Source organism: Heliconius melpomene, chromosome 17 (assembly GCF_056956725.1).
Source record: "Heliconius melpomene rosina isolate 202511_hmr_F chromosome 17, ASM5695672v1, whole genome shotgun sequence".
In the NCBI taxonomy this organism is placed as follows: Eukaryota; Metazoa; Arthropoda; class Insecta; order Lepidoptera; family Nymphalidae; genus Heliconius; species Heliconius melpomene.
Genome location: NC_140405.1, coordinates 2,771,483 through 2,794,202, shown reverse-complemented (window position 1 = coordinate 2,794,202; position 22,720 = coordinate 2,771,483). Strand labels below are relative to the sequence as shown.

The 22,720-nt window shown below is 32.1% G+C and overlaps 4 protein-coding genes across 8 annotated transcripts in view; 2 read left to right on the top strand and 2 right to left on the bottom strand.

Moving 5' to 3' along the window:
- LOC146529823 (protein kinase C-binding protein NELL1-like) overlaps positions 1 to 6,377 on the bottom strand; it is a 41,793-nt gene extending 35,416 nt beyond the window's left edge. For all 3 annotated transcript variants that reach the window (XM_085200260.1, XM_085200261.1, XM_085200262.1), the window contains exon 1: positions 6,242 to 6,377. In XM_085200260.1, the coding sequence (XP_085056386.1) occupies positions 6,242 to 6,305 (64 nt within the window). In that variant the 5' untranslated portion in view covers positions 6,306 to 6,377. The remainder of the gene's footprint in view (positions 1 to 6,241) is intronic.
- A 3,038-nt stretch (positions 6,378 to 9,415) lies between these two features.
- Positions 9,416 to 16,132, top strand: Aasdh (Aminoadipate-semialdehyde dehydrogenase). Its single transcript, XM_085200602.1, has 6 exons — positions 9,416 to 9,827; positions 9,904 to 10,730; positions 11,180 to 12,044; positions 12,489 to 12,801; positions 13,451 to 13,714; positions 13,796 to 16,132. The coding sequence occupies exons 1-6, from the start codon at positions 9,598 to 9,600 to the stop codon at positions 14,177 to 14,179; spliced, it is 2,883 nt and encodes a 960-aa protein (XP_085056728.1). The 5' UTR covers positions 9,416 to 9,597; the 3' UTR covers positions 14,180 to 16,132.
- On the bottom strand, positions 14,305 to 16,209 carry Gdi (GDP dissociation inhibitor). Its single transcript, XM_085200605.1, has one exon. It carries the CDS (start codon positions 16,055 to 16,057, stop codon positions 14,726 to 14,728), a length of 1,332 nt encoding a protein of 443 aa, XP_085056731.1. The 5' UTR covers positions 16,058 to 16,209; the 3' UTR covers positions 14,305 to 14,725.
- A 386-nt stretch (positions 16,210 to 16,595) lies between these two features.
- The window catches only part of LOC146529819 (phospholipid-transporting ATPase VD), a 44,767-nt gene continuing 38,642 nt past the window's right edge, over positions 16,596 to 22,720 (top strand). For all 3 annotated transcript variants that reach the window (XM_085200600.1, XM_085200601.1, XM_085200599.1), the window contains exon 1: positions 16,596 to 17,763. In XM_085200600.1, the coding sequence (XP_085056726.1) occupies positions 16,949 to 17,763 (815 nt within the window). In that variant the 5' untranslated portion in view covers positions 16,596 to 16,948. The remainder of the gene's footprint in view (positions 17,764 to 22,720) is intronic.

The window sequence follows — 22,720 nt, the reverse complement described above, 5'->3', positions numbered from 1 at the left end:
ATTTCAATCACTTTAAAATATTTAAATTTTGTTTTTAAATATGTTTACTCTAGCGTGTTTACTCACGTTATGTTCACAATAAGCAAGGACAACGAACTTGAAAAGTAATACTTTCTTCGGAGGACTAGTGATGTTACGAAACAGTTCATTTCGAAGGTAAACGCCCTTTATACTATCTTCTATACAACGTTGCATAAAACATGGCGCCACTAAGGTATAGTGTGAACTCTACTGTCGTTAATAGTTCTAATCCCACTTAACAAAATTAATACATTTACTATAAATGCGTTTTTTATGTATGGATCCTCCAAATAAAACGGAAAGTACACGGCGCGGCGGTGTGTTCAAAGTATGTTCGTTCAAATTAATATGGATAAGACAATAGAGTTTTTTTGGCATTGGTCTATCACAGCCACTGATTCCGTGAAATAAAAGCAGAATAACAAATTATTAAGATATACAAGTACCTGTTATAAGTACGAAATATTGCCACAACAGTTATCGTTATATATACTCAAAATTAAACAAAAACCAAAATAGATTAGTCATTTTTGAATACCTTTTCAACAATAAATCTTTTGACATACTCGTAATCCGTAGATTTTATTTTAACAATATGGCGTCTCGTTATCACTGAAATCAATTTTGATTATTGTCATGTCTTCATTGCCACATACAAGGGAACTAATCGATTGACGTATGAATCTCCACAGTTTCACATAGGAAAAAACATACATGTAAACAAACTGATAAACACATCACCCTCCTTTGCGCATTTGGATAAAAAGAAAACAATTTCCCAAAGCTTTTAAAATCCACAATATACTGCACGTAGCAACAATAACAGATTCTAAAACATCAATAAGCAAAATATTTAAAATATGAATTGTAGTGATTTGAAAAAATCAGCCTGCGTACCGATGACTTGTGTAGTTGATTGCATACTTTATTAGTTGCCAATAAAAGATTATTGGTCGGTCGACTCTCGGACGGTATTAGTTTCAGCTACAATTTTCCTATGAAATATCAAATGGAACTATACATTTTTACGTTTCATTTATACGTTTTATTTTTTTAAACAGAAAATAATTAAATTAGAAATAAAAGAATGTTTTTCATATAAAGTATATAATTGATTTCTATCTACCGTCATAAATGAGAAAAAATTTAACATGTCAAAAGGGATTCAATTATATGAATAAAACAGGTAGCGCTTAGTAAATAAATACAGAAATGTAATAATATTCGGCACTTGATATCAATTTTTCCGCCGACACAATTGCTCAAGCAAATATTTGATTAATATCGTACGATGTCGAACCATACGTGTGTAGCATTTGGCTATGGGCATTTATGAAATGAAAGAGTATTTGCGTCTCTTATCGTTAGAAACTGTTTTACATATTTTAGATTTCAAAATTATAATTTAAATAATAATATACTTATTTTAGGCGGGCAATTTTTACATGTTGCATTTATAATTGCCTATTTTGCCGATGTCCATATAATAAAAAATATATAAGGTAAATGATAGCATTAGATTCCATAAGAAAATTGTTAAAACCTTAGCTATATATTTGCTTATTACGCCAGTAGAATAGATTGGGTTTTGATGAATGCCCAGACTGCGGCAACTAGTGGAACATATTTTATCACGGCTATAAAAAATATTATGACGACTTCATATCTACCTTTGCCAATGCTTTATGTTTGTTTTACTGTCCCTTATAGCTGCTATAAAGTATAAAGACATTTTTATTTAGGAAAGCAAAATACAGAAAAAATTTTTTTTTTGTGTATCATTATTAATCCAATTACCAATTAGATATTTCCAAAATGATTATTGCATTTGTTCCTATTTTAATATTATTGTATATATTTAGTAATATGCAGAATTTTACGAGAGAATTCAGCGAAAAATAGGGAACGTCTCATATGGGAATGTCTCAACACTAGGTTCCCTTTGCCTACCCAGCTTTAAGCGGAATACAGCGTGAAGCTAAAAAAATACCCTTAATAATAAAATGCATTTATTAAGAAACTTTTTATTTAAAAACCATATCTTAACGAAAAGCAATATATTTTTGATACTCTACATACAAATTAAACCGTATAAAGAATCGTCCGAGGCGATCTATGACGTGTCCCTAATACGAGCGCGTGTCAACAGTCAATAGTTCAATGGCGGATGGCGGTGGATTTTATTGTATTTGTATTTATTTTGTTCCGTGCCTTCCCACGGGCGACTTTCTAAGAAAATTTTGAAATAGTAAATAACTATCGAATTTTAGATAATTAAAATTTCAGTTATCTATTATATATAATCTGTGTAAGACATTTTATATAAATCTAAAATATGTGGCTATAAAACGAAGAAAAGAATTTATTAATACTCTCTATATATAGATAGTTATACAAAAATACACATTTGCAAACAGTAGTATCTCATTATCTCGTATTAGTTTGTTCCTTAAACAGATTTATTTGATAAGATAATGTATTTATAAAGCGGTACCGATCTTGTCTCCTAAGATAATTGCATATTTATTCATTCCTCTGTCTGGAAATAATAGCCTGGAATTTGTATACGAATATATATTTTTTTCTGCTTCAGTATCCCGCTTCTGTATCCCGTTTGTTGTATCAGAGAAGCCTATTTTCAAGACACTCTGCTATTACTTTGACATTGCGTGTTGAGTGACGGAACTCAACGCCGCGCTTTGCCTCAACATCAGAGCGAAGAAATTTAAACATTAAACACATCATTTCCTTCAGTGGGGTTTACATTTATGGGGTTACAGTTAGTAGAAAGTTATGCATTAAAATACTTTTTATACCTGTTCTAAAAGATCTAATACAAAACATTTTTTATAAATTAATAACACGAAACTAAAAAGTATCAATTTCTGTAATGTAAAAAAATAATAATCCAACGAAACGAACGAAATAAAGTTCATAACTAGTTTTGTGTTTCAATTTTCTACACGAAATGTACATAATATTTCAAATTACACAATTAAAGCTAGGCGTACGACGAAAAATAATCAAAAGTAACCAAAAGGAAACATTTTACGTCTTGAATTTCTTCAAGAACCAAATATATTCCGTAAGACGGTAATAGAATATAAAGTTTGAATGCGACAAGCGCGGAGCGAAGCGATAAAAATTCAATGCGGCAAGTAGCTTACGTAAGGCGAACGAAGGCGGGCGAACTTGGGCGCCTCAGAGTTCGTGCAAACTAAATTCGATATTATAATTTAGTTATCACGAAATAGTTTTTCCAAATGAAGTCGACTACATCAGATGTAGAGACGTGTTCTTGGAATCGATAAATTATACAGTGATCTATTCTTGGGGGAGCTGATGACGCTCGTAAATCAATAATCGAAGCGTTGTTTTCTTAAAATAATGCATATAAAGTCGATGCGGATCCCACTCATACCACATTATTAGAAATTTTGTATAATTAGATCGATATTACAAACGAAAATTTACGTCTTTCTCCTTATTCTATTGTGTTGCAATAATTAATTCCTATGTAGTTGATAGTATTCAAAAAAGAAGCTTAACAGAGAGTTATTATTTTATAAATCACGCCTAATATTAGTTCAAAATAATGATAAATTATATTTATATCAGTGGCATAAAAAGTTAAGACTTTTCCTAAAAGTTGAGATTATAAAGGAAATGCAATGAAAATAAAATGGACAGTGTATTCAGCATGTACCACTTGCAGGTGGGCTGGCACCGCGCCAAATGGAAGAGGCCCGACGTTCGGCATCCATGTCGGTGACCCATTAAACGTGAATCAGCGCCAGCAGAGCCAGTAGAGCCTATTGATGCCATATTTACTGATCGGCTAAGTACGACGGGGTGAGCGCGATACCTACTATTAATGAAAATTCTCTTTTTTGTTCACTCTTTTGGATATATGTATGAGATATTACTTTATATCTATATACTTCTTAAGATTTTTTTTTATTAAATATCGAATGCAATTGACCAGTCGTAGCGCAAGAGGCACAAACTGTGACTGTAAACGCAACTGGTTATGGGTTGGATCCCTACCCGAGGAAAATTTATATTTCCATTTCTCTGCTCTGGTGTCGAGGCAAAGCACCGCGTTGAGTTTCGCCACTCAACACGCAATGCCTCCAGTATTCGGCGGAAAATGGGAAACGGATTATCTTAACACTAGGTTCCCTATGCCTACAATATTGTATGCGGGATACATTCTGAAGCTGATTTTATTTAATTATTTTTATATCTAATGCTATATTTGAAAATGCTGACAATAATTATATTGAAATAGTTACTTTCATGTTATAAATTAGTTATTTAAATACATTTAACTGATGCAATTAATTGTAGAGCCATAAAATGTAACTTATCACAATTGATTCTAAAACTAAAAATATTATGGAGTTTTTAATTGTGATTTATATATATTTAGTAATAATAGTAATACTAGTTTATTTAAGTTAATACTAGGGTAATCTAGAAGTTAGCCTTAAAGTAGATCGACGGTCTAAGTCAACTTGATAAATGTTGTAGGGAAGTGACAGCCTTCTGAATGTCGCTGTAAGACCCCTTTACTTTGATATATCACTGCTTAGTATATGAATCAAAGATATCTTTGTATATCTACTAACTAGAAGCAATTTATTTTGCTAATATTTTTAAATATAAAACGTATATATGTATAATTATAAATTATAATTTTAATGTGATAGATAGATATCTACATTGTATATATACTTTATAACTAAATATATATATATATATATATATATATATACATAATGTTTGCATAAAATTTATTGCTTATATGAATTATTGTATTTATTAATTAATTAAAAAGTTACGCGTTGAAGTCTTTTTAAGGGATCAAAATTTGCTTTTTCCGAGACCTTTTAAATTGTGTTGATAAAGGGTTAACGACCTCTGTTCTGTTCGCTTATAGAATGTATAGAAATAAGATTAAATGATGATTTTAATAAAAAGTAATAAGAAATTAACAAAGTTTTAATATAGCTAGTAGAATACACGATAAATAGATATTAACTAGAAACAGATCCTATCGTATAAAAGTTTATTTTTACATATAAATAGTTGTTTAAGCCTATAAGAACATTACGCCCACATGAAATATAAATGTATCAATTAAATCTATATAATCATAATTAATTTTATATGAGTATTCAGATAATATTTTAATATGACGTCTAATAAAATTATTAAAAAAATTCTTTCGTTGAGTCACTACTACAATAGAATTAACTATAAAGTTAAGATAAAATAATTATTTACATTTAGATTTAAATAAAACTAAAAAGCAATTTCTATATGGGAATAGTTAGAGTGGTAGGATTTTTTATGTTTCGGCAGCGGCAGGTGCAAGGATGCGCTCGCACACGATAGCTCGTGGTGGCGTGATGATAATCAATATTTACACTTATACAAATGTATGTAATAGTATGTATGTATGTTTTCGCCGTGATGTAACTTGTTTGGACGTCGCAAGGACGCGTGACCATGCCGCTTAGAGACAACCCTCTACCATTCTATCATATCCCATATTAGTTCTCATAATATATTCTCATATATATTCTAGTTATGATAGAATAGCTATTTTAGAGAAGAATGTACAGGAATATTTCGTAATTTAGAGATTTTCATTTATTCAATTCAATTCAATTATCTAATTTGTGAATAGTAAAAATCCTCTTTTTGAACTTGACGTAACCTCACTTATGTAATCACTAAATGAAATAGGTAATATATTAGAAAATATTTTTTGATCTTGTACATAGTTAAATGTATTTTCATTATTTCCTTTCCGAAAAACGAAATTTAGAAAATTAAAATATTTAATTTCCGATATTTTTTAATATAAAACAAAAAATATTATAAATGAAGATGTCTGTAAAAAAATTATCGTTAAAATAATCAAAAATGTAATAGAAAAAAGTTTGAAAAACTATAAGTGCGTTTTAGGTAGAGTTTAAACCCCGATATCTAACCTCAAGAGGGTGATTGCGGATAAGGCACACAGCGCTATTTTATTCTTGAAACATGTGAAATCAAAGGGAAAATGCAAATCTGTAAATCAGCTGATCGGCACACCCCAAGGGGGATTATAATGCATGAGAGGGGAAACGCGTGTCACACTACGTCGCGATCAGCTGTTCCTATAACCACAGATAGCGTTATAAAGATATGTTCGTGTGGTCGTACTCACCGGCTGCGTTGGTCAGCCACCACCAGCAGCAGCAGGCGGCCACGAGCGCCCGAGCGCCGGCCATATCAGCGACAGCGCATCACACGCGCGCTCTCGCCGGCCGCCCCGGCGGACTGAACAGTGAAGTGCGAGCCGGCCGCCCCGCGCGATCGATGCGCGCACCCCTGCCTCCACCCCCCGCCGCCCCGCCCCGCGCGCGCGCCCTGCTCCCCCGACCCCGTACCGCGCCCCGCAGACGCTTTCCCGAGTTTCCACGGAGCGCACGGATCGCTGACCGCCCCTAATTGATTGGTCCCGTTCACTTGCCGAATACGTTTTAGGTCAGCACCGCCGCAGAGGCCTGCGCATACTCCTACTGAATCTGTACTCTTACTGAAACTTGGCGAACTCTGCTCTATGACAGACTTCAGAGTCACGTGATTCGTCTGCTCTAATATTTTGGCTAGTTACTCTTTTCTGAATTATAAAATTGACTTGAAATTCCAATCATAAATAAGTGTTGCTGAATATCAATGATGATGATGATGATGATGAAAGGAAATTATCGGTTTTACTTTTATTATGATATGATATAATTTTGATATTTAAAAAATAAAAAAGTTTCTCAGTTTCTGTTTCAAGTCTTTTGCTGGAAAAACACGTGCGCTGTGCGTAGCCGGTAACATGTAGAGACCTTTTTAACGTAGACCCTATCTTTTAGTTAGATAGATCTTGATGATGATTTCAAAAACTATATAAATAATTGTAAATCTCATTTTATTTCATTGTTTCAAGAGATATTAAACTGAAACTTCCATTTGAAACATATTTTTCTGTTATACAAGTTAATTTTCATGATGCAGTGACAGACTTGGCGAAGTAAAGCAAACCAAAGTGCTATAAAAATGTCTGAGTTAGAATCCACGCAATATATATATGTGATTTCATCTTCAAATTGACTATTCATTTTTTTTTTCGTTAATTGACTTCAAATGGACCAGTTGTCTTATAAATTTATCCTATTTAATTTTAAATATCTGTTTCAGTTCCGCTCAAAAGTCGAAGCTTATTTTACACTAGCGGACGCGCGCAGCTTCGCTTGCGTATTTAGGGGGAATTCTAATAACCCATGAAACATGTGTTCAATGAAATATTTTTAAGAGTCGAAATTTCAAATTTTATAAAAATCGGTGGTGGTTTAAAGATTTTTCCATACAAACTTTCAACCCCTTATTTGCACCCTTCGGCGGTGAATTCTAGAAAACCATGAAACACATGTTCAATAAAATATTTTTAAGAGTCTAAATATCAAATTTTATAAAAATTGGTGGCGATTTAAGAATTTTTCCATACAAACTTTCAACCCCTTATTTGCACCCTTAGGGGGAGAATTCTAGAAAACGACGAAATACGTGTTCAATTAAATACTTTTAAAAATCTAAATTTCAAATTTTATTAAAATCGGTCCCGATTTAATTTTTTTTCCATACAAACTTTGAACCCCTATTTCACCCCTTTAGGGTTAAAATTTTTCAAAATCCCTTCTTAGTGGATGTCCAGATTACGAAAGTAAATATCTGTCCAAATTTCACGTTTCTACCATCAGCGGTTACCGCTGTGCGTACGTCTTACCTCAGTCAGTGAGGACAAGTCCTTTTATATATATAGATTTATATAATCTTTTTATTATTCGTTTGAGATGTTAAATAACACACATAGATAAAAATAATCAAATTTCTGTTCAAAATAATCAAGTTTCTGTTTTTTTAATCTAACGACTGTTAAGCTAATAGAAACACCGAAGGTTTCGAAAATTTTGTCTACCTACCTTATGGTAGTGTCGGAATTAGGTCAGAGTTAAATAAGATAACAGCTAAAAGGAGTTTTCAATGCCTTGTAACTTTTTTTAGTCTGAAACTAAACATAAACTTGTATAGAGCCCGTCGCTGAGGGCATCGTGGCACGGGAGCACAAGCGTATGACTGTAAACGCGACGGTTATGGGTTCGAATTCCACTCAGGGGTATGAAATATTTTATATCTACATTTCCTCGCTCTGGTAACAAGGAGGAGTTCAGCTATGCGGGAAGTGAAGATTCTTACAAACCAAGTGATAAATCTTTTGGCTAGCCTTTCTGAATTTGTACATCATTAAATGCGTTGGTGGTCGTAGGCTTTTATTACATTGTATTTTAAACTTACACATGAATGCAATTTTTTATTGCTCCATTTTTTTTTAAAAAACGGAAATTAAAATTGAATCACTTGCGATAATTATAATAAAGAAAACTGTTAATAAAATATTAATTACTTATACACTTGACGAACTTTTTCTATGACTTAACATAAGAATGGTATCTATATCTGTAACACACGTTTGTAGATATAATGCGAGTGAACATTCTTCCTCGCAATTTTTTCTCATTGTGACTATGATCTGCTTAGTTCACAAGTCTAGCTTAAACACACAAATTTATCACGCGAATATACTTTTTATTTATCTTTTTCTTTAAGTATATTTTAATAAGCTTCACAAACAGCTTCACGTTGTATCCCGCATATAGTAGGGTCGGTAGAGGGAAAATAGACTCGTTATTCCCCATTTTCCTACAAATTTTCGAAACATAGTGTGTTAAGTAGCGGAACTCAACGCAGCGCTTTTGCCTTGTTACCAGACCGAAGAAATAAAAATATTAATAAGTAATCATTAATTTCCCCGAGTGAATATCATAGAATCACACACTTGTGCTACTGTGCCATGACAATCTCCAATGTTCTGTTTATCTAATAAAATCTAAATATGGTTGGTATGGTATGGTTCTTTGATTATGGCGTCCAGAAAGTGCCAGTTGAACACATATCACTACGCTAATGTCACGTTGTACGGAGAAGACACGGAGGAAGTAGTACAGTAAAAAAGAAATAAAAAATGTTATTCATAAATGCCTTAATTTTATTTTTTGACGTTAAAAAATACGTGCTACACATTTTTTGGAAATTCTCCGATAGATGGCAATGCAAACCGGGCTGGGAAAATAAATAAAAAGGAAAAGAGATAACAAACGCATAAACATACTTTTTTTTCATATATTTGTGGATAACAGTATCTAAAATTATTTGTTTATTATACTCAAACCTACACAGATATTGTTTTTTTCTTGATACAAATGTCATTCAAAAACTGTCAGCTGTCATAATCAAAATATTTATGTATGACAGGCCCCAAACATTGCATTTATTATTTATATTTACCATACGAAATTTAAAATAATATATAACAACATTGTGTAGTGCCATTTTAATAATATGCCTAAATTCAAAAATATATTATAAGATTTCCATTAATAATATTTGGTTTTTATTATAAAAAAGAATGAAATGAAACTAAAACATGGCTATTACGATATTTTCGTTCAAACCTGTGCAAAATATTCTTCCAAAATTGCTGTTAGATATTACAATGATGGAACGTACAAAAATTACTCTTATTCTGAGCTATACGGTGTGTGTGAATACATATCACAAAATTTACAACAGCTAACATGTAAAAAAGGTATAATAGGATTGGTTTCTAACCGGAATATCTTAATTCCTTGTGTTATTGCTGCGTAAGTAAAGATACTATATACAAGTATAAACTGTAATTAAACTTTGTTACTGACATGATGTTTTCTTAATTTTCAGAGTACATAAATGTAGCCCAACATTCATGTTTCTAGACCCAACTCAAGATATACAAAAAATTGCTAATGACGTCAAATTCACTGCGCTAATTGCAATCAGAGAGTCAGAAAGCAATACTTCATTAGAATATTTTTATAAAAAACCAGATAAATCTGTGACAATTTTCAATTTAATAATTGATTTGTATGCCTTAAATACAAATGACAGTCATAACAATTATGTGCCTGATCATTCTTATATAGCAATGACATCTGGTAGCACTGGAGAGCCAAAACATATTAAAGTACCAGTACAGTGTATGCAACCAAATATAGAAGATTTGACTAAAATATTTGGAATTACACCAACTGATATAATATATTTTTCCACTCCTTTAACATTTGATCCATCGATGATAGAAATTCTCCTAGCTTGTATGAATGGTGCATCTTTACTGATTGCACCAGAAAAAGTTGATGCTCTTTTTCCTGAGAAAAATGAAAACTCAATAACATTTTGGCAAACAACACCATCAAAATTCTTCCAATATTCAAATTCACATATTAAAAATAAAATTTTAAGTGGAAACTCCTCATTGAAAATATTAGCGCTTGGTGGTGAGCCTCTGAATGGTATAAAAATATTAAAAGAATCAAAACATATTAATAATAAAACTAGAATATTTACACTATATGGTGTCACTGAAATGTCCTGTTGGGCTTCTGTTGCTGAGTTGGATTTGAATCGAATATTAAATGATAGAGAAGTACCTCTTGGTGATTGTTTATCTGAAACAGAAATTATTCTTAAGCCATGTCATAAAAGTAACAACAGCAAAATTATTTTAGGTGAATTTTTCTTTTATTATTATATTATTAGTATAATCATTTATATAAATTATATATAACCGACACACCATGTGGAAGGCAGGGAGGCTCTAATAGTTGGACACTCCATTCTTAGCTCCCTGCTCAAATTCAAGAGATATTAAGTGATAGAACTCTATGCTTACTTGTTAAAAATATTTTATTCCCCTTAGTAGGATTGAACCCACAACCATGACATTACAGTGAGATATTGCCACTATGCCACAATGTTTTAAATGTATTTAAATTATATTTTATGATTTTGTGTTTGTTTTGCTAATTTTCTAATTTGCAAAATACAATGAAACTTACAGTAATATCACTTTTTCCACTTATTTATATTATATTGTAAATTTTTGAAAATGTATATTTTTCTTATCTAAATATAATAAATGCCTATTATTCAATTTAATACCTAATGTTCATTACAGCAAGTAAGACAAGAAAATGCACAATACTCAATAGAGTTAATCATTCAGATGAACAGAACTTAAAATATATTGACACAGGTGACTTAGGAGAACTAAGAAATGGTACAATTTACTATAGAGGCCGTACAGATGATGTTATAAAAAGATTTGGACACAAAGTTAATTTACAAGGAATAGAAAATACAATAATGCAATGTCCAAGAGTAAAAACATGCTCATGTATTTGGTTGCCGAAACCAAACATATTAGTAGTTTATTATTCTTCTGAAAATCTTAACAGTCAAGAATTATCTGACTTTTTAAAGTGTAAACTAGACGATAAGCATTGGCCTGATAAAATAATTAGAGTGGATAATTTACCAACAAATTCACATGGAAAGACCTCAAAACAGATCCTGTCACAAATGTTTGAAAATTCACATTTTACACATACTTTGGACTCTTTAAAAGATTTGTTGTTAAAAGAATTAAAAATATTGCTAAACAGACAACTTATTTATGAGGAAATAAAAGATTCAGATTTTTTTTCTATTGGCGGTACATCATTTCAGGCAGTAGCTTTATGCAATAAAATATCTACAATTTCACCTCAATTTGGAAAATTTATTTTGCCGTATTTGCTCACCCAGGGTAACAAAATAAGTGAAATATTGTCAATAGCTATAAAGCAATTAAGACTGGAAGATAAAAAGTCAAAGAAAAGATTGAAGAGACCTATGTCTATCTCTGAAAGTTTATCAACAAATCAATCAGTTAAGAAAGTAATGGAAAATCCCGTATCAGGTTCTATAGAGTTGATCAATGTATGGAGTTATGATACTGGTAAATGTGTTGATGCATCACCTACACTGTTTCAAAATGGCCTGTAAGTTTCAATTCACATTGTATTGCATAAAGCAGGGTAGGCAGAGGAAACATGTCTACTGACATCAATGTCCTAACTTTCTGCCCAATTCTTGAGACATTGTGTATGTCTTCTTAACAGTGATGAATAAATAGAATCCACAGAATGAATGGGACTCAAAAAACCTCAACTAACGTGTTTCCACTGAGGCTCTGTTAAACTGAAAAATGAACTGCGAATATAAGCTTTTATTGTTTTTTTTTTACTATGGTATAAATAAAATTATCAATCTTCATTTTTTTGGTTTCGGTACCTTAAAAGAAAAAACCGATCTGTTATAGGATTATTTTGTCTGTCTGTCTGTCAACAATCCTATAAAGATTTGCTTTTATTTTCTTTTTAGATACGGAATCCTAAAAACCATAACCTTGAAATTAACAAAATATTCGGTTTTCTTCATTTCAGCAACATCTACGTGACTGTGGGCAGCCATTCGGGGAAAATAGTTTGTATTGACGCAATCAGTGGCATAACGCAAGGTACTTTACAAGTGAAATCTCGTATCGAAGCCCCAGTACTTTGTTACAATGACGATTTATCCATTCCCTATGGAGCCGTCGGAACTTACGACGGAACCATTGTATGCTTTACATTAGAAAATTGTGAACAAATATGGAAAATAAATATCGGTTCTATGATCAAAAGTAAAGGAGTTTTTTGTAAAGGACGAATATATATAGCGTCGTACGACGGTTTCATACGCTGTATTGATGCTTCGGTAAATCCTATTTGCTACTGATATTATAAGTTTGTAAGGATGGATGTTTGTTCCATTTTCACGCAAAAACTAATGAACAAATTTAGATTAAACTTTGCAGTAATAGCATAAACTATAATTTTTTAAAGATTTTGTGTAATTTGGTTAATAATAAAACAATAACTTTAAGCGGGCGAAGCTGCAGTTGAGTCGCTAAAAGGCAATAATTTTTTTTTGTCTGTAATAAGTTTTAAGGAAAATTATCTTTATAACAATGTAAATAAAAAAATATTATTTGCTATAGCCGTATGAACTACTGTTATCGTTCACAGACGGTATTATTTTTAATGATAAAAATGATTTTATTATTGTAATACTTTGAGCATGAAACTGCAAAATATTTAATTTGAATTATCAGCTTCACGCTGTATCCCGTACACAGCAGGGTAGTCACCGGAAACCTAGTGTTAAGACACTCCGTTCCCCATTTTCCACCGAATTCTAGAGCCTCGTCACCAGAACGAAGAAATTAAAATATTAAGTATTTCATTTTCTCGAGTGGGGATCGAACCCACATCTGGTTTTTACAATCACACGTTGGTGCTCCTGCGCCACGACTGATCTCAATAATTTGAAATATATTATTGCTATTAAGAAATTAATTTTACAGACAGGAGAAGTCAAGCATACAATACGTGTAGCCGACCAGGCGATATCTGCTAACTTAGTTACAGCTAAGAATGAAGTTATCCTACTGGGAACCTTATCGGGAACGTGCGCAAGCGTACACATGGAGTCCGAAACAGTAATATGGCGCGGCTCAGTCAGCAGCCCCGTATTCTCAAGCCCTGTTCTATACGACAACGATAAATACGTTGTATTCGCGGAAGTAAATGGCGAAATACATTGTCGGACAGTCGAAAAAGGCATCAAGGTGATTTATGCAGTTTTTGTTAGTCTATTTTTTTGCTATTATTCACCAAACTAATGACGTTTTTTGTACACTTTTTTTCAGATCTGGAAGTATCAAGGCGCAAACGGAAATATATTCTCTTCGTTTTACATTAAAGAAATAGATAAATTTAAATGGCGGATGGTTTTTGGATGTCATGATAACAAAGTATATTGTGTCAACATAAAGAATTTTCAGCCAAATCTCAATTGGAAAACTGAATTCATTTCTCCAATTTACTCAACACCTTGTGGATTAAATGACAAATATATATTAGCAGCATCTAATAATGGAAAATTATGTATACTTAACAGTGAAAATGGTTCCATAATCTCTGAATATCAGCTCCCAAATGAGACATTTTCTTCGCCTGCTATATATAAAAATTATGTATTTATTGGATGTCGAGATGATCATCTTTATTGTTTAAAATATGTTAAAAGTTGATTAAATTATTTTCCCAAATTGTATGTATGACATGCTATTAATTACTTGCTTCTTTTACTTTTAGTTCCATGTAAATTATTTTTAAATTGTAAGCAGTTAAAGGTATTTGGAAATAAAGTGAACACTTCTGTTGTATCAGTAACTTTATTTATGATCTTACACAGAACATTTATGTGTATAGTGAGCATTCATACATTGACATTATTTAAATGATATGGATACACAGATGTAGAACCAGATTTTGGAATGCATTTAAAATGCACAAACTATCCTTCTCTTGTGCAGATCATTACATGCCTTAATTTCAAATTATATATAAAAGCATCCTTAAATGATGAATAAATCTTATAAATAACAATCTGTATATTTTTTTAGTTAATGTTTAATAAAAATAAAATGCTACAAGTAAAGAATAAGAGATATTCAACTCTACTGCAACACATCAAAGCTCATAAAATTTTCCCAATATCCCTAATTGAACATTTATTTAGCCAGTATATAAACAAATATTAAAATTAACAAGCAATATACATTATCTGACAATATTTACTGCTCCTCTTCGCCCAATTCCAATTTAACTTTGGAGAAATCAAAGTCTTCACCAGTACCTCTCTTATAGATCTTAAGAACATCTAAACAAGTAGTTTCAAAGTGTGTGGTTGCATCATATGACTCAGAAATAAATATTTGACTTTGGCTGCCATCATCAGTGGGCTCATAGTAATCAGATACAGACACAAATTTTTGCCTTATGGGTCCCAAGAGGTCCACACCAGGCTTAATCTCAGACTCAGGATCATTAGTTTCCACAGTTGTAGAGACCATGGCAATGAACCAGCCTTTGGCAGCAACCTGATGAGTGTAAGACACCAGAGATACATAAATATCAGAATTTCTTCCAACCTGCTTTTGTGGAATGATAATCTGAGTAGACAAAGCATCCTTAGTGTTAGTTATAGGATGATCTAACAAGCAGATGCATCTGATCACTTGACCCTTCTTACGTACACTGTCAGGGACGTAGCTAGGGTCACAGTAGACTTGCTTGCACTTGGCCACTTCATTGCCAGAACGCACTCCAACCACTTTTCCTCCTTCACCAAGAACAATTTCATCAATTGGCTTGTCTAACATGTAAGTTCCTCCATATATAGCTGAGAGCCTAGCAAATCCTTGAGGCAATTCTCCTAGGCCATACATAGGATAGAGATAGGGAGACTTACCATACCGAGCTAGAGAATCAGAATACAGCTTAATACGACGAATGGTCTGAATAGCTGGTTGTTGGAGATAGTTGTCATCCAAGTAAAGAGCCAAGGCATGGCCTGTGAAGTCTTGGGTGTTCTTATCTAAGCCAAATTTATCATATAGTGATTGCATATTTGCTTGACTAGGATCAAAATCTTTCCAAGTCTTGGCATCTTCTTCTTGAAAATCTTGAACATATATCAAGAAATTACGGAAACGCCTCTTTTCAAACATACCCATCAGGTCAGATGCTAAAGCTTCCTTTTGATCCACTGGTACTTTCGAAATCTTACCACCCTTATACACATAGCTGCCCTCAACAGATTTAAACTCAAGGTACCGGGTGACGCCCGTATGGATTAACAGCTTAACAAGAAGTCCATTCGCCATTAAAAATTTAGGAATTAAATCCACATTCCAGTCGCGGCCACGGCCGTAAGTTTCATCAGGTGCTGGTGCATTGAACTTTGCGAACAATTCTTCTAACGGGGTAATTGATGCTGATTCACCACCGTAATACTTGTTACGATCAATGTGCAGAACCTTTTTTCCAGACACAGAAAGCATTCCACTTAGAATACATTCTTTTAGACCGGTGCCTAAAACGATCGCATCGTACTCTTCATCCATGTTGATGATAAATTATTGCAGCTAGATTCTTATAAGATTACTAATATAATATTAACCGGGGAAGAAATGTCAAAATGTCGGAAGTATCAGAAAACTACACGAATATGTCTGCCGGGGATGACGTCGACGAGTTTATATCAATACCAACATTAGACACTGAACGAACACTAACCATAGCTAATATTATAATTTTATTTTTATCGTTTCCAAATAGGCATCTAAAAAAAAATTTGAAAAATTTTTGAGTAAGTTTTTAAACTATATTAGCATACAACGTTTATATTATACATTTTTTTATGTCAATGTATATTATTTTACGTTAGTTAAAGTCGTATGTTTAACAATTACTTTATATGAGAAATTAAATTGAATTGAATTGAATTCTTGATATATGGCGTTTCGAGCGTGCCAGTTGAGCACAATTCATTTCGCCAATGTCACGTTGTATAGAAACTAAATTAAATAAAAAAATCTAAGATTTTCCTTTGTCTATGGTACCAATTTGTATTTTGTGATGTTGTCAATCTGTCAAAGTCAGTCGGTCGGTCAACTTTGCTTGTTTTTGAGTTTGTCTTCTGCCCACTTCACGTGCGACTGTATCTTTCGTGGCGGTTAAATATTACTGTATTTTATCTTTAAATCTACTTATCGAAAAATGTTTTTAGTTTTGAAACTTTTTAAATCATTTAGCTTCTATGAATATATTCCTAAAATATGAACTATGGTGATGTGTGAAATAGTGATCAGATGATTTCAGACCATATGCTTCAACTTTTCGACACATTCTCTTTAGATGAATTGAGAGCAATAAAATACACGGTCCGACGCACTAAACAACGAGATTTTAAATGAGAGGAAAAAGTGAGCTGAACGACCTTCAGATGAATAAAAATGTCAACAGAAGGAAGTGGAGAGACTCCTTCGGCGATACCGAATTTGCCAGGAGCACCAGAACAAACATATCTTTTTCCGAAAGTGAAAGGACATTCGAGGTCCATAAGTCATGGAGGGGTGCCGATGTTGGCTGGGAACCCTGCAAATGCTCGACAGCCCCTCAAATCGGCTATGCGAGGGCATCAGCGTGCTCTGTCCCACGGTCAGATTGGCGAAGGACAACGAGCAGCTTCTGGTCCAGGTCACAGTCGAACCGGTAGTCGTACGGATTTTATTCTCCCTCCTGGACATCGAGAAGTTGCTCCGGCGAGTGCGCAACCTCGTTTATCGTCAGTACGAGGGCATCATTCTCGTCAGGCATCGCGGTCGGACTCCATTTACACGTTACGTCGGGCATCAGTAGTGGCTCCATGGCGTCGGGCGGTGTTTTGGCTGATGCGTCGTCAGCAACCAGCTGTTGATAACAGGCATTTAATAGTCATCCCCAATCATCTTGTTCCTGATAAGACTCCTCCTAAAGATCACCCGAATGGGCAGAGATGCAATAACAAAATCAGGACTACTAAATATACATTGCTCTCTTTTATACCTAAGAATCTTTTTGAACAATTCCATAGGATTGCAAATGTGTACTTTATATTTATAGTGTTATTAAACTGGGTGCCGGCCATTAATGCATTTGGTAAGGAAGTGGCGATGCTACCAGTGTTATTTGTGCTCGGAGTGACAGCCATCAAAGACTTGTTCGAGGACCGTAGAAGACACCTATCTGACAAAAGGATTAATAACTCTTTCTGTAGAGTCTACAAAAAGTAAGTAGTTATAAATATTATGAAAATAAAATAAATAAGGCCATCATGGCACAGTGACAGGTTTGATTCTCTTTTGGGGAACTGGATTGTTTTCATTTCTTCTCTCTGATAATATGATAAGTACAATGCATGACATGAATACTGCACTGAGTTCTGTCCCCCTCAGCACACGATGTCTCAAAAATTAGGCAAAGGAGTAGAATGGAGTGTCTTAACACTAGATGCCTCCTGCCTAACATGATAAAAAAAGAAATGGGTTAAAACTAAAAAAAAATAATAACTAATAATTTTTGTCATTAACAAAATGTTAGACATCTTATTGTAAAAATAAAACTATAGCATTTAGGACCATGCTAAAAGTTACAGTGCATATAGATATTTTTTTTATCTACTCAGTATTTATAAATTACTTACTTATATTTATATTTAATGAGTAAATACCATTTAGATTTCCTTTAGTTTTTACTTTATTACAAACATTCATTAACAATATGTTGCAAACTAGTTGGGCAAATAGGACCTTGATTAAATCAAAACAAGAAAGGCACACACAAATTTGAATACTTCTTATTTTAGCATTATATCTTAGAAAACTTCATTAAAATGTCCATTAAAGGTGTTATTATTACATGTATTACTTTAAAAGCAAAGGCAGGCATGAATGTCACTTAATATTAATTAGCACTATATAATGAGGCCATTGTTGCTCAGTGAAATTGTATCCATATGTTAATGTCATGGTTATAGGTTTGATCCCTATGCATAGAAAATAATTACTTTTATTATACCACTTTGGTAAGAGAAAATGAGTTCCACCACTCAACAGGCTGTCTCGAATTAGGGCGAAAACAAGTATAATTTGACAGTTATAGATAAACTCTCTGCCTACCCAAATATTTATAGAATACAGGATGAAGCTGCAATATTAATATTTATAATTAAATTAAAAATTAACTATATTGTAAATAGCAGGATTTAGTGATAACTTGCCATATACATCAACATCATCATAGTGATGTAATTAAGCATTATAGGACAAGACTAAATAAATAAAATTCAAAAGTACCTTTTTATACTTTATTACAATGGAATAAGGCACATGTCCGCGTGATCGATCATAATTGTTTACATAACCATGTGTCTATTTATTAACGCCCACATACTATTATCCCCATAAGTCAATTAAAAATCTGTTAAGTGCTTATGGCATATGTGTTATAATGTAGAATATTATTACTCCTATCTGGAAAAATATTCTAAAAGTAGACAAATCTCCTTTAACAGTGAAGTAAAAGCGTCTCAATTTGCATAACTTACTAGTTTATTGATATCTCGGTGTGTTACTTACTTTCACTACTCTAGATCCGTGGGTCTTTCCTGTGACGTGCGTAACGTGAGTAAAGACTCGCTTATCGGTTACTCGGAATATTATTATTTACGTAGGGCGTAACTGTTCGACTTGGAAAATGCTGTAATTTTAAGGATATTTTAAACACTGTTATTGACGGTACCGTTAAACGATTTGAACTTTCTTCGTAACTTGCGACCCGTCGTCGTCTTACTTTCGTTTTCTCATAATAATGTATTTTTTAAAACAATATCTATACAGCTAATTCGATAAAACAGTTTTTTATAACAAATTGTAAAACAAAAAAACTAATACCATTTTAAAATAATATAATTTAACAATAAAAATAGTATTAGTTTTTTGTTTGTAAATGTTAAGACACTTCCCATAATACAATAGTGAAAAATGATCCTGAGGTCAGTGTAACCAAACGCACAGACAAACAGATAAAAAAATAAAATCATTGTTTTTAGTTCTATTGTGTTATTAAATATTAATAATCTTTTTTGATATATATTTTTTATGTACTGATACTGATCCGTTACGATTTTATTGTAGGAAGCAAGATATTTGTGAATGTAAACATTTTCCCTTGTGGAATTTTAACCTACAATCATTGAGCACAGTTAAACACGTTCCAGCTGCATTAGTTATATTTACTTGCAGTTATATTTTTTATAAAGCAGTATAACGTATATATATATTTATACAAAAATAGTTATCAGTAAAAAGTTATGAGTTAATTGATTAATGCCTAAAAAAATCGTTCGTCCGTTCGAATTTTTTACATTTTACATTGTTTAAAAGTATACTTATCAAACACCATATATGGCATACGTACATATGTATGTATGTGTATATATCCGGTATTGTATTTACATTGTGAACACTACCGGTTTTAAGTCATTTACATTAAACCTACGCGCATGCAAGTGTTGTTTGTATATAAAATATTTTTTATCATGAGTATAATTTTATTATCATAATTTTTAAAATATAATTATTTATGTATATTTGTACTTAAAGATGAATTAATATTTAAGCTGGTTGTCCATTTTCAATTTGTTTTAGACCCAATTCAGGCAACAAAATACAAAATAAGATATATAAACAGTTTAAATACTGTTTAATGTATGTATACGTCTATATATCGTCATCAGGAGGTATGCAGTGAGTCAGAGTGAAGAATACTCATAATACTGTATATCTATCGATACCGTATTTTTTGGAAATATTTTTAAATTATCATATCTGTGCTAATTTAAAACATAAGTAAATATATAAGTATATAATACATATAATATACTTTATCTGTGTCAATACCACGGTAATTATTAAATTTATGATTAAACATTAAAATTACAATGACAAATAAAAGAAATGTAGATATATTGATTAATATTACGTTCGATATTTAACTTAAGAATTTCACGCAATCATTAATAGATTTATTATGAAAAATATAAATATAAATATTGGTAGTATGCCTTTCCCACAGAGAACCTAGTATGGCGTTTCCCAATTGCCGCCTAATTTTCGAGACATTGTGAACTGACTTGACTTGGTTTTCTACGAATAAATAAATTATTTCATATTGGCGTTACATCAAGTTAGACGAAATATAATCTTAAAATACTAAAAATGCATACTGAAATAAAAATACTATAGAATTGAAATTATGAAAAAAATTATGAAAATGTTACTTACGTAAAACGCTAAGCCTCAACGTTGCAAAACAAATTTGTATACAGTTTTTCTCCCAGTATTAGAACACGGCAAAACTTGTGAACTCCAACTCCAAAATGCTTAAAATATACCATTCCTGCATCTAATGTAACTGATAATGGGTACTTGAATATTCTATGTTGAGGTCCACTCCGGTCTCCGTCCATACATATTGAATAAGTGACCTGATCTCGCCACATAGAGGTACAGTTTTAAAACGACAGTTAAATGCTTAAATCTCTTATTCATGTAATTTTTTTGTTGAAAATCATGTGGGCAAAGGTTTTCTTTAGTTCATAGTGAATTCTAAAAATAATTCACTTGTCAATAATATGACACGAGTCTTTAAATATCAATATTTGTAAAGGGTCTATGTACACGACGGAAAAGCACGGTGTTGAATTCCGCTACTCAACACGTAATGCCTCCTGAATTCGGCAGAAAGTGGAGGACGGACTGTCTTAACACTAGGTTCCCTCTACCTACCCTGCTGTGTGCGGGATACGGCGTGAAGCTGATGATAAAAACAGAACGAAACAGTAAAAATATACTATTTTCTTAGTAAATATATATAATTCCAGAATTCCTCCATTTTATATACGTTTCAAGTTACAAACATTACACCTCACGATATGCTGCCATATTACAGTAACTATTGTGTAAATGTAGTTTTCGACTTTACATTTCGTTAAATATTTAGTCACGTTGGTTGCCTCAAATGAGTAGGGAGGTACTTAGCGTTGAAGTCAATGCTGACACGCGAAATAAACCCCCTTGAAGTTTTTTGTATTCATAAAGGACTGTTTGAATTTTGAATGCATGCCATACATCAACATTTTTAGTGTTAAATAAAAATTTAATTAACTAAAGTGCATAAACTAGGTAATAGTTCTGTGTGTTTCTTCTTTTATTTACAGTCTAGACGACACTATTATAATTAAACTAACTTTTTTGTGAATTCAAATATTTGAAGTAGATATATTCGATTAGCTATGACTTAACATACTTTAACTTCAACTTTTTCTTTATTTAATTATTATGGAGACATTAAAAACAGAATCAGATTTTCTTGTTTAACAGTATATTAGATACATAAAACTTAACTGAACCTATACTTGTGTCTACTTTTCGTTATTTTTAGCAAGTCAATCGAGTTAAAATTATTTAAATTATTTATTTAAATAATATAAATATTTAATGTGATATCGTACTCGAAAACATCGTATAAAATAAAACACTCCGTTATGGCGCCACGACCGCGTCTGTACCTATATAATTTAAATATCCTCTCAGATGATATTATTGAAACTGGAAATTCCCGATATAACCTTACAGTAATTTATTAGAACATAGTTCTAGAAAGTGGTTTTTTTTTTTCAAAGTAATTCTTGTTCAATATTATATTAATTGTTAAAATCTTGGGATTTTTCCGGATTTATGGATATATTCAAATTTGTACAAATTTAAACAACTCCTATAAAGTTCTATCAGTAAAATGAAACTCTATTTATTCATTTATTTAAAAGCATCCTTACCAAATTTCTAAAAAATCTTTGTATTTTCTCAAATCAAAATTGGACTGAATAAACAAAGCTAGCGGTACTTTTACCTAGATAGTTGTTATCAAGCGGATCGATTATTGGTACAGATAATATTAATTTTATTTACGGTCCACAACTTTTATCTCTTTATCTGTGCCTAATTATACAAAACATTAAACTTCACATACAAATAGTCTTTAAACTACCTACATTTTTACCTTATGAAAGTATAATAAGATGTTTCCAGTCGATTTATCGTAATTCACAGTTTGCTTCTAAAATATTCATTAAAATCATAAAAGCAATTTAGTATTTATACTGTAGTGTAAAGAAAGTGGTATTT